Raw genomic sequence first — 12,949 nt, forward strand, 5'->3', positions numbered from 1 at the left:
ATTAGAATTTACTGTTATTCTGCAATTTGGGTTTCCTGTTCACTGACATTTGTAGACGTTCTTAGGGTATTTACAAATGTATTTCCATGTTTATGCTCATACAAAACAAAGCTATAATGTAATGTAATTTTATGTTTTGTTTTAGCTATCACAACTTGGGCAAAAGTAACACAGAAGAACCTTAATGTGTAAAAATCATCTTGGAATTTGGATCAATGTAAAAAGTCAAAAGAACTAGATATTTCTTTGTCCATAACAATATCCTAACAGTGAAAGTCAGTTATTTGTTCATTTTTTAAGAAATTCCATATACTTAATATAATGTATACTGATTTTAAAATTAAAGCATTTCAGAAATAACATTGGTCATTTTCACTTCCCCACCCCCCTTACACGCACTTTTTTTTTCTTAGTCGAGGACTAGCTCTGTTTTGGTTTTGTTTCTTTTATTATCTGAGATCCTCCTAACTCTCCCCCCTCACCCCTGCCCGCCCCTCAAACCTGCACCAACTACAATGCCCTTTCTTAACTCTTTTATTAGACAAATGAGAAAGCCTGAAAGCCCTATGTGAACAAATTAAAATATGAATAATAGATCATGATTGAAGCTAGAAGCTTGTTTTCATATTCAAATATTACATGACTGGTTTATAAATCCCCTGGTATATATACATGTTAGTTGTAAAGTTCCTTTCTCAGTTTCTTGCCATACCACCTCCAAATTTCAGGTGGAGACTTTAAAACTACATTTTCCATCTCTTCTCCCTCTTACACAAATATTTATTTACATTTTAGCTATAAAATCCACCCTGTATATAATGTTCACAGGGCAACACTAACATGAGTTGGAATGGACAAATAGAAAGCATCCATCATTCATCCTAAAACGTGGTGGGGAAACTCCTTTCTGCCCAGAGCCATTTGGATTATGTACTATCCCTGACCGACTATGGATCATTTTTAGTACAGGCACCAGTAGCCAACAAGAAGCACACGTGTCTTGTCTGCCCTTTTGTGTACTAAATGATATTGTCTTTATACATTCTGAAAAATAGAACTTTGCAGTGGTAAGGAACATACTTAGGTCAGAAACTTCCTGGCATGCATCACCAAAAGGAATGCTGATCAGTCAAGCCACACGCAAGTAACTGAAGCACTCGCTTTATAATACCAGAAGCTGTGGCGGTGGTTGCCTGGTGGCTTTCTCCAACACCATTCCCCCAACCTCAGGTGCTAGAACTGGGTGCAGGGGAGCCAGGCAGAAAAGTGAGTGTAGGACTTGCCTTGTAGTTCAATACCTGGCCTGCCACTGTGAGCTCAACACAGGGTAGAAACCAGATGCAAAGTACATGGTTTTATGTGCTAAAATGCTAACCTTATCATAACACACATTCCTAACCACAACTTTGAAGTCTTTCTAAAGGCCTGATGGCACATTTTAACATCTTTCCACTTACATTTTGCTTCTAGTTCTCACTGTGATAACCATACATATCCTGAATGTTAGGCTGTCTTGAAATTTCCTCTGCCAAATTATTAATCTAGTACTTTAAAATGTCACCTTACACAAAGCCTTAGGACATAGACAAAACATAGATGAGTTCTTTGTCAGAATGTAACACAAGTGATCCAGTCCAGTTCCCAACAGAGTCCTTGTTCCAGTCTGAAACCTCAAAAACCTTCACCGACTACATACCTCATGATGCTTTGTTCTTCAAGCTCCCACCACAATTGCCCATTAAGCTTATCTTGTAGAATTCTACAGCTTCTCTGACTACAAATTCTTCCTAGTTTCTCCTGGTAAAAAAAAATCCATTCCAAGAGTTTGATAGTAGCAGTGACCCAAATTTCATGTCATTTACTTTTGCATCACTGGGGGACAGAAGGTCACATATAAATAATTCAAAAGGAAGAAAAGTTTATTTTGGCTTATTATTTGGTTTCAGAGGTACAATAAAGCATGCCAGAACAAATTATTATATTATGGCTGGGAGGAGCAAAAGAATATAGGAAGGGGCTAGAACAGGATACAGGCCCCAGTATATGCCTCCAGTGACCCTATTTCCTCTAGCAAAGCCTTCTTTCCCACCTCACCTCCCAACACTAATGCCAACTTATTAGGACTCCACCAAGAGATGGATCTGTTCATTTGGTCAGAGCCCTCTGTATCTGCCTCTGAAGTCACTACCAGTCACTCCCAGAGCTGAGACTTACTAGGTAAGCTTTGCTTTTAAGCATGTCTCAGTCCAATCAAGTGGACAAGATTGGCTACCCATTCTTCCAAATGGAATTAAGTGTCTCCTTGGGGGAAGAAAAGGAGGGGTGCTCTAAGTCCAGACATAGGAGTCTGGAGCTGGTCTCAGTGTGATGTTTCTCAGAGCTAGGCAGAATTCCACAAAGTTTGATCCCAGCTCACAACTCTAAGTGAAGCCATGGAGCCCACTAGTCGCAGAGGGGACCTTTTTAGGTACTTCCCAGGTCTTTCTGAACAACACACCAACCAAGGATTTGGGACAAACCTAGGCTAGGGTTTCTCTGTAGTTCTGAACCAACAACAAACTTCAACTTAGTGCCAAGACAGCTGAAGCGAAGACAGGCTCAGAGGAAATGAGATGCTTAGGATTTCTGGGAAGACACACACAGAATCAGAGTGTGAAGACAGGGATAAGTAATTCTTCACAGCACATGTAACATCACACACTATGCACCAAGAACTCTCAGGCAGTCATTACTTCAGAAATGCTCAGAACATGACACTAGAAACGAACTGTGTAGAAACCTAAACGGGCAAATTCCAAGAATGAGAATTTAAAGCAGCTGTTTCAAGGAAACTAAGATTCAAGAAAACAGAGAAATGATTCAGCACTTCATCCAAAAAGAGATGAAAGCAGTTTTAAAAAAAATCAAACAGAAGTCCTTGAGATAAAAAATAAAAAACCAACCTAAAAGCACGAAAGAGTGTGAGAGGATGTGGCTCAGTAGTAGAGCTCATACCTGGCATGTACAAAGACTCTGTATTCAATCTAGCAGTGAAAATAAATTACAAAAAATTAAAAACAATAGAGCAAACAGAAGGAAGAATTAGTGAGTTGAAATACAAGATATGTGAAAATTCAGCCAGGAAAAAAGGTGAAGAGAAATAAAGTTTTTCAAAACGTTGACAGCACTAAAGGAGCAAATATTCAAGTTATTGGATCAAGAGGGACTTGGGAATTCCAGAAGAGGGCTGTCACTGGGGCTGATGGAATGCTAGTCTTGAGCACAGAAAGGCTCAGGGACAGAGACCAAGCCCTGAGTTCAACCTTCCCCCCTCCCCCCAAAACAACTCCAAAAGGGCATAAAACTTATTCTGAAGCTGGGTAGTGGTAGTTCACACCTGTAATCCTAGCTACTCAGGAGGCTGAGATGTGAGGATCACAGTTCAAAGCCAGCCCGGTCAGGAAAGTCCTTGAGACTCATCTCCAGTTAACCACCAGAAAACTGAAAGTAGTACTCTGGCTCTAGAGGTAGAGCTTTATCCTTGAGCTGAAGAGCTCAGGGACAGTGTCCAGGCCCAGACTTCAAACGTGATGATGAACCAAAAATGAAAAATCAAAAACCTATTCAAAGAAAAAACCCTAAGCCTAGAGAAAGATACTAATATCCAGATACCAAAAAAAAATCACAAGTCAGATTGAATTGAATCAAATTTATTGCAAAACAATGGAGCAAAAAGAAAACATGTCAAAATTTACTAGCAACTATACTGTTACTTTAGTATGAAGATTAAAAAAACAAAGTAATTACATTTATATGTTAATAGCAATATAGAAGGATATAAATAGACATCTAAAGCTAAGATGTAGGAAGGAATCCAATACAAGTATAGAGGTTTTATTGCTATTTTTCTCTCGTTTCTTTCATCCTTATAATTGTGTTAAGCTCCTACTGTCTCAAGAGTGGCTTGTTGTACTGAAAGGTATGATTTTTTGCAAAGTTCATGATAACCACAAAGCAAAACTCTGTAATAAAGAAACCAAAAATAACCAGCAAGCAACAAAAACACACTACTGGGTTAAATTACCAAGCCCAAAGATAGTAAGAGAGAACTGCATTATAATAAATTTGGAAACAAGTTAAAAATGTTGCCAGGCACTGATGGCTCTTACTGCAATCCTAGCTGTTCAATAGACTGAGATCTGAAGATCACAGTTCAAAGCCAAATCGAACACAGGAAATCCTATTAGAGTCTTATCACCAAAAAGACAGAATTATACTAAGATCTTGCCTGTAATTGGGGATGTAGCTCAGTGGTAGAGCACCCACTAAGCAATAAGGCCCTCAGTACAAAACAAAAGCAAAACCTAATTAAAAGAATCAGACTAGAGTAACTGAATAAGACAAAAAATAACCATCTCCAAATACAGGAATATCATTTTATTCCATGGGGCTTGAATATCTCTCTTGTAAAAAGAGAAACAAGCAAGTTTCTGGAGCTTTCTGATTGTCTGACTCTTTAAATGTGAGATTTCATCCAGCTAACATTTATCTTTTGGGATTGAGAAGCTGATATTTGATAGACTTTATAATGACGTGTACAGACTAATAGTGGAAGAAAAGGATAAGCTATTCTACACAAACCCAAAGTAAAACAGAATAGGAAATATATCAAACAAAGCAATTTAAATCAAAAACAGTAAAAAATGAAGAGTGTAAAAAAGTCCAGATAGCAATAATTAACAATTTTAATTATATATGCACCCAATATCACAATACCCCAATATAGAGAGCTAATGACTATACAACAAAAAGGAGACTAGACTCCAAAACAGTCATAAGGAACCTTAATCCCCCATCTTCCACAGTGAATAGATCATCCAGACATCAAGTTGACCAAAAAAAAAAAAAGCCTGTAGTTAACTTGCACCCTAAATCAAATAGCCCTAATATACATCTATAAACTATTCCACCCAATAAAAGGGAAGCACGAGCACTTTTCAACATCACATGGATCATATGGTAAACCACAAAGCGAGTTTTAACAATTTTTAAAGTAAATCCATATCAAATATATTTTCCAACCACAACACAGTAAACTAGAAATCAGTAACAATAACTTTGGAAGCTAAACAAAGACCAACAACTAATTCTTGAACAACCAATGGACTAAGGAAGAAATCGAAATTTACAGACAATTCTTACTGCTTCCTTTACTCCCCTCCCTCCACCTTTTTTTTTTGCTTTGGGCCTGAATAGGTCACCCGTAGTGATAAGGTAAGAGGCCTGGAGTCCTGCTTCCAGACTGATAATGTATCTATGAACATCCATGTTCACTGCTGCACGATTCACAATAGCCAAGTTATGCAAACAGCCCAGGTGCCCTACATAGATGAGTGGATCAAAAACTGTGGTACATATACACAGTGGAATTTTACTCATCCATTAGTAGAAAGAATATGTCATTTGTAGGGAAATGGATGGATCTAGAGCAAGTCATGTTAAGTGAGGTAAACCAAGCTCAGAGAGACAAACAGTACATGTTTCTCACGTATGTAGAAACTAGATCTAAAATACAACTGGACAGGACAACCATACAGGACTCTAGGCATCAACACACCAACAGTCCAGCTAAAGGAAGGTATGCTTAGGGCAAGAAGCCAAAGCCATAACTGCCTTGAATATTTTAAATACTATTTATTGACACAAATTCCAGGAAATGGAAACATGGGTTTTTGTTGTTGCTGCTGCTGGTGGTGGTGTTTATTTTTGCTTTGGGAGTTTGTTTTTGTCTTTTGGGGGAGCTCAGAAAGGGAAGGAGGAAGAGTGAACAAATACTGTCATTGTCTTCAGTGTACACTATTAAAAAACAAACCATGCAACTTGTGGGAAGGACAGAAGGAAACCAGGGGAAAGCTAAGGGAGGCATGGTATTGTCCAAGAACAGAAATGTGCTCATTACCTGACTTAGGAAACATTAACTCCGCTGTACAACACCTTAATAATAAAATTATATACTTCTAAAAGTCTCACATCAAAAAAGCCACAGTATTAACTAGTTTTAATGTACAGTTCTAGCAAATATGTGTGTGTGTGTGTGTGTGTGTGTGTGTGTGTGTGTGTGTGTGTACTAGTTCTAGGGATTGAACTAAAAAACCTAGGCAGGGGCTAGGAGTTTGGCCTAGTGGTAGAGTGCTTCCTAACATGAATGAAGACCCAGGTTCAATTCCTCAGTACCACATATAGAAAAAGCCGGAAGTAGTACCGTGGCTCAAATGGTAGAGCTCTAGCCTTGAGAAAGCCCAAGGCAGTGCTCAGGCCTTGAGTTCAAACCTCATGAGTAGGAAAAAAAACAAAACAAAAAAACAACTTGGGCATTGTCCCTTACCTCGTTTTCTCAAGGCCAATGCTCTGTGACTTGAGCCACAGATCTACTTCTAGCCTGGGCTGGCTCCAAACATGATCCTCACATTTCAACCTCCAGAATAATTAGGATTAAGGATGTAAGACGTAAGCACTTAAGATTCTAGCAAATATTTTTAAACTGATCCTAGTTCTTAAATTGAAAAAAAAAAAGAACTGGAGAGAAGAAAATCTTCCAATCATGTTCGATGAGGTTAACATTTATTTGGTAACCAAAATCAGATAACCAAACAACCACAAAAAGTAGTTCTAGCCAACATACTTGGTGAACACAGAAACAAAGGTTCTCAACAAAATAGCAGGAATAAATTTAATAGTACATTAAAAACATATTCACCATACCAAGTAGGACTTTCCCCAAGAATACAAGGATGGGAAATATATGGAAATCAATAAAGACGGTGATACCATTAACAGGTGAAGGCAGAAGCTACTCGACTACCTCAACAGACAGAAAGCCTGGAATAAAATCCATTGTTCCTTCATGATAAAAAGTCTGAGTAAAGAAATGGCATTTGGAAGACTAGTTATGATAGAACAAGAGTTACAACATAACGAACACTCAAAGTTTTCTGTCAAGACCAGGAATTCCACTTTTATTTGGCCTCATGCTAGAAGTCCAGGCCAGAGTACTCAGGCCAGAGAAAGAACAAAAAAAGATCATCCAAATTTTTGCAAATGACCTACGCTGCCACTAAAAAAAAAGCTATTAAAATAAAATTAGTGAAACAAGAATAGACAGGGGCTGGGAGTATAGCCTAGTGGTAGAGTACTCATCTAGCATGCATGAAGGCCTGGGCTCCATTCCTTGGTAACACATACACAAAAAATGCTGGAAGTGGTGCTATGGCGCAAGCGGCAAAGCACTAAGCTTGAGCAAAAAGTGTCCAAGAAGGCTGAGAGTTTGGCCCAGTGACAGAGTGCTTGCATGAACATCTGGGTTTGATTCCTCGGTATACAGAAAAAAGCTGGAAATGGTGCTATGACTCAAGTGGTAGAGCTCTAGCCTTGAGAAAGCCCAAGGACAGTGCTCAGGCCCTGAGTTCAAGACCCAGGACTAGCAAAAAAAAAAAAAGAAGATTACTATACTAGATTCTTCAAAAAGTTAAAAATGAAACTACTAGCCAGATGCCGGTGGCTCACATCTAGCTAAATACTCGGGAGGCTGAGATCTGAGGATCACAGTTGAAAGCCAGACCTGGCAAGAAAGTCCACAAAGGCTAGCTTGTTCACCACCTTGTGAGACCCTGTCTCAAAACAATGAGTGAAAGTTTTTACTGATCTCAGAGGAGTTGAGTTAGCTAGTCCCCAGAGGCTAGGGAGAAAAGGATTAAGGGGCCCCACGTCATAGTTCCATAGCATTATCCAAGTTCTGCAGGCTATTACACAATATTGGTCACTGTAAATTTCAAAAAACTAGAAGAAATCGCTTCAAATGTTTTACAGTATGTGACACCTTTGAGATAAACATGCTTATCCTGATTTGAACATAACAAAAACATTTTACCAAAATGGCCTGTGGTTCCTCGTAGTCACTATTTTTTTGTTGTTGTTCTTATGTATTCATCTAAAAAAATTCTTTTTGTCAGTTGTGGGGCTTGACCTCTGGGCCTGGGCACTGTCCCTGAGCTCTTCAGTTCAAGGCTACCACCCTACCCTTGAGCCACAGCCCTACTTCCTGTTTTCTAGTGGTTAATTGCAGATGAGAGTCTCGGGGACTTTAGATCCCTGGGCTGGCTTTGAATGTCGTCGATCCTCAGATCTCAGCCTCCTGAGTAGCTAGGATTACAGGCTTGAGCCACTGCACCTAGCTTAAAAATAAATTTTTAAGCAGAGGGGAAAAAATCAACAAACACAAATTTTAACATTTTACACATGATAGCTTAAGAATTAGTGGCCACGAACATTCCAACTAAGGGTAGAAGCACACACTCTGATCCAGCACTCAGGTGGCTACATCATGACAGGCCAACCTGGGCTACACTGTGAATTCCAAGACACTCTCAGCTGCCTAATGACAACCTGCTTCAGAACAAAGAAAATCCATTAAGAAAATGATTAAAACGGCATTCTGTATAAGAAAACGGGAAGGTTTTATTTTTTGACAGTCCTAGCACTTGAACCCAGGGCCTACGTGCTGTTCCTGAGCTTCTTTTGTTCAAGGTTAGCACTCTACCACTTGAGCCACAGTGCTGCTCCTGGCTTTTTCTGACTAGTTTTATTGGAGATAAGAGTCTCACAGACTTTCCTGCCTGGGCTGGCTTTGAACAGGATCCTCAGATCTCAGTCTCTTGACTATCTAGAACTACAGGCATGAGCCAACAGTGCCCAGCTAAAGATTTTAAAGTTGAAATGTAGAAGATATAAAAAAGGCTCAACACCAGGCTACGAGTTTGGCCTAGTGGTAGAGTGCTTGCCTTGCAAGCACGAAGACCTGGGTTCGATTCCTCGGTACCACATACATATATAGAAAAAAGCTGGAAATGGCGCTGAGGCTCTAGATTTGAGAAAGTCCAAGGACAGTGCTCAGGCCCTGAGCTCAAGCCCAGGACTGGCCAAAAAAAAAAAAAAAAAAAAAAAAAAAAGGCTCAACACAGAAATGGAGGGGCTGGCCGGGAGTTTGGCCTAGTGATAGAATGCTTGCCTAGCATGCATCAAGACCCAGGTTTGAATCCTTGGTACCACACACATAGAAAAAGCCGAAAGTGGAGGTGTGGCTCGAGTCGTAGAGCTCTAGCCTTGAGAAAGCCCAGGGACAGTGATCAGACCCTGAGTTCAAGCCCCAGGACTGGCAGAAAGAAAGCAAAGGAGGGATGGAGGGACAGAGGGAAAGAAATGGAGAGGCCAAGGGTTAACAAATACACCAGTGATACTCACATTATGTTGAAAATGAACTGTACCACTTGTGGGTAGGATAGGAGGGAAAAACTGGGAGAAAACGAGGGGAGGGGTGAAACTGTCCATAAAGAAATATACTTTTTACCTGATTTATGTAAATAAATGTAACCCCTCTGTATGTCAGCTTTATAATAACAATTTTTTTAATTTATACCCCAGTAAATTTTCACTTATTAATTTAAACGTTAAAAATTAAATGATGACTTTTATTACAAAAGTCTCAAGCTGAACCCCTACAAATGACTGGGAGCATACCCTAGTGGTAGAGTGCTTGCCTCGCATGCACAAAGCCCTGGATTCGACACCTCCATACCACATACTCAGAAAAAGCAAGAAGTGGTGCTGTGGTTCAAGTGGCAGAGCACTAGCCTTGAGCAAAAAGTGTCCAAGGACAGTGCGAAGACCCTGAGTTCAAGCCCCGGGACTGGCAAAAAGAAACCAAGATGAACACCTACAAATTGAAAATTTAATGTCTGAGAGGTTTGAAATATTACATATGTTAGAATGATAATGTTTATTATTTGAAATAAAGTTTAAGAACTTTTTCCTGCTTTCACTTTCATGATCCAAAAGTTAGGTAGGCACTATACAGCTGGGCCATACTTTCAGTACTGAAGTTACTTGTTTTTGTAAAAATTCTCCTATGTCTTGTGACCCAAATCTTCCAAGAGCAAGATAGACATGCTTGTCTCTTTACCAATTATGTCAAAAATTCCTCTTTTGATTCAAGATGTTTTGGGGAGGTTTCTGATTGCGCTGGACACCAATGCCTCACATCTGTAATCCTAGCAACCTAGGAGTCTGACCTCAGAAATACTGCAGCTAAGCCCAGCCCTAAGCTTAAACATGCAACCCCAGCTCAATAGCTGGACATAGTGGTGCACCACTTTCACCCTAACTAAATGGAGCTTGAAATCCTATCTGAAAAGCCACAAAGGTTCAAATGGCTTGGGATGCGGCCAGAGCACCACACATAGCCTGAGTTCAAATCCCAGTACTGACAAAAGAATAGCAATATTCATAAGACAGTATGTTGGAAAAGAACTTTACAACTTGTGGGGGAGTGGGGAAAGGGAAAGTGAGAGAAAAACATGAGAAGGGGTAACAATGTTTGAGAAGTAATATATTTGCTACCTTATGAATGTAACTGTAACCCCTCTATATATTACCCTGACAATAAATTTTTTTAAAAAAATCACTTTAAAATATTTCAGAAAAAAAACTTGGATTAGATGATCTTCAAGTGCCTTGATATCAAGTACTTCAATAATATTCTAGGACTAAAATCAGACTCACAAAACTCTGACTTATAAGCTTGTATTCTGATTTATGACAATATATATTGAGTCAACAATTGAGTAAGACATGTCTCAAGTGGTAGAGTGCCAGCTATGAGCAAAAAAGCCAAGCCAAGATCACAAGTGGAGTTCAAACCCCAAGACTGGCACACATGAGCACACATGAAAATGATAAAGCAAAATCTAGTCACAAACACTCATTTGTTGACTAGACCTCAAAAATCCAATATAACCTTGTGCCCTCCTCATTCATTCACTCAAATACTTCCTAAACATTTTCCCAGACATCCATCCCCAAGGAAAGACAAAGCTATTTTTCATGTTTTAGGATCAGCTCAAACCATCACTCTAACACCTCCATACCATGTGTGACTACCAGAGTAAGGAGGTGCGTTTTCTTAGTTTATCTCTTTGCAGCACTGAATAGCGTTGTCCACTCCCTTCTGGAAATTTTCCTTCTTTGTCCTCCTTGACTTAAAAATATCAAATTAGGGGCCGGGAGTTTGGCCTAGTGGTAGAGTGCTTGCCTAGCATGCACGAACACCCAGGTTCGATTCCTCGGTACCCCACATACATAGCAAAAAGCTGGAAGTGGTGCTGAGGCTCAAGTGGTAGAGTGCTAGCCTTGAGAAAGTCCAAGGACAGTGCTCAAGCCCTGAGCTCAAGCCCAGGACTGGCAAAAAAAAAAAAAAAAATCAAATTAGAATTATGTGATTTGTCATCTATCGTCAGCTATTTCTGAGGTTCTGACATTCTGGGTGAGACTCAAGGTAAGTGGTATATATACACAATGGAATTCTATGCTGCCATTTGTAAGGAAATGGAAAGACTTGGAAAAAATCACAGTAAGTGAAGTAAGCCAGACCCAAAGGAACATAGACTCCATGGTTTCCCTCATTTGCAATAATTAGTATATGTCTAGGATTTTCCTGGCAGAGGATCATAACTCAATATCTGCGTACAAATCACCAGATAAGATGATGCTGTGAAACAAACTCCCAGATATGGAAAAGGAGGTTTTTCTTTATAATGTACTATGTGAAGTTATTTTTTCTTTCATTTTTTTCCCATTATGGTTTGTCACTGTATTTGATTTTGGTACCTGGTGTATTGTAGACATTTATTTGAATTAGGGAAGGAAAGGGGAACAACATGGTGAGATAAAGGACAAAGAGTGAACCAATGCAACAGCGATGATCACATGACAATGTACTGGAAATGAACTTTACAACTTTGGGGGGGTGGATTTGGGGAGGAGGAAAAGTGGGAGAAAAATGAGGGAGGGGGTAATAATATTTGACAAGAAATGTACTCACAAGCTGGGTGCAATGGCTCACACCTGTAACCCTAGCTACTCAAGAGGCTGAGATCTGAAGATTGCAGTTCAAAGCCAGCCCAACCACCAAAGTCCATGAGACTCATCTCTAATTAACCACGTGAAAACCAGAAGTGGCACTGTGGCTCAAGGGGTAGCATGGTAGCCTTGAGCCAAAGAGTTCAGGGACAGTGCCCAGGCCCAGAGTTCAAGTTGCATGACACACACACACATACACACACATGCACTCACGCACGCACACACGCAGACATGTATTCACTACCTTATGTATGGAACTGTAAACCCTCTGTATACATCACCCTAACAATAAAATTAAATTTTAAAAAAGACTCAAGGTAAGTTTGTCACAAAATATTTCATTTATAGGGGTCCAGGAGTTTGGCCTAGTGGTAGAGTGCTTGCCTAGCATGCATGAAGACCCAGGTTTGATTCCTTGGTACCACATACATAGAAAAAAGTGGTGCTGTGGCTCAAGTGGTGGAGCTCTAGCCTTGAGAAAACCCAAGGACAGTGCTCAGGCCCTGAGCCCAAGCCAGGACTGGCAAAAAAAAAAAAAATCGTATATAAAAATCTTATTTGGCTGTATTTTTGCCATCAGTGAAAAATGAAAGTGATTCACCTCAAAGGTGAATGCTAATGTCTTGATTTTACAATGATACCTGAGGGGCTGAGATAACATCAGTGACTGCAACACTGGCAGCTATGACAACGCCCTGGATTCCACGGCCAGCATCTCCCCATGGTAAGAAGCATCCTCACACTGGGAGCCACCAGCCGGGCCCAGCCTCATCTCCTGTTGCAGCTACCTACTTACTCTCCTTCACTTGTAAAGGAACTCTGAGCTCAGGGGCTGTGGCTCTCCTGGGTTAGGGCCAGCTCCCCAGCCTGCAGCTCCACACACAAGGACAACAGCCATGCCCTCAGCCACCAACAGTGCCACATACATGTCCTTACTGCCCCAACGTGAAATGGTCCCCTTGGGGTGGTCCCGCCAAAATTCCAAGAGCCCCGTTCCTTG

General features: G+C 40.2%; 1 protein-coding gene across 2 annotated transcripts in view; it reads left to right on the forward strand.

Annotated features, from left to right (window-relative positions):
- Scfd1 (sec1 family domain containing 1) overlaps window positions 1–360 on the forward strand; it is a 72,598-nt gene extending 72,238 nt beyond the window's left edge. For both annotated transcript variants that reach the window (XM_090345339.1, XM_090345338.1), the window contains one exon: window positions 146–360. In XM_090345339.1, the coding sequence (XP_090201465.1) occupies window positions 146–169 (24 nt within the window). In that variant the 3' untranslated portion in view covers window positions 170–360. The remainder of the gene's footprint in view (window positions 1–145) is intronic.
- Window positions 361–12,949: the final 12,589 nt, after the last annotated feature.

This window comes from Megascapheus bottae, chromosome 14 (assembly GCF_031878675.1).
Source record: "Megascapheus bottae isolate mThoBot1 chromosome 14, mThoBot2.hap1, whole genome shotgun sequence".
Taxonomy (NCBI): domain Eukaryota; kingdom Metazoa; phylum Chordata; class Mammalia; order Rodentia; family Geomyidae; genus Megascapheus; species Megascapheus bottae.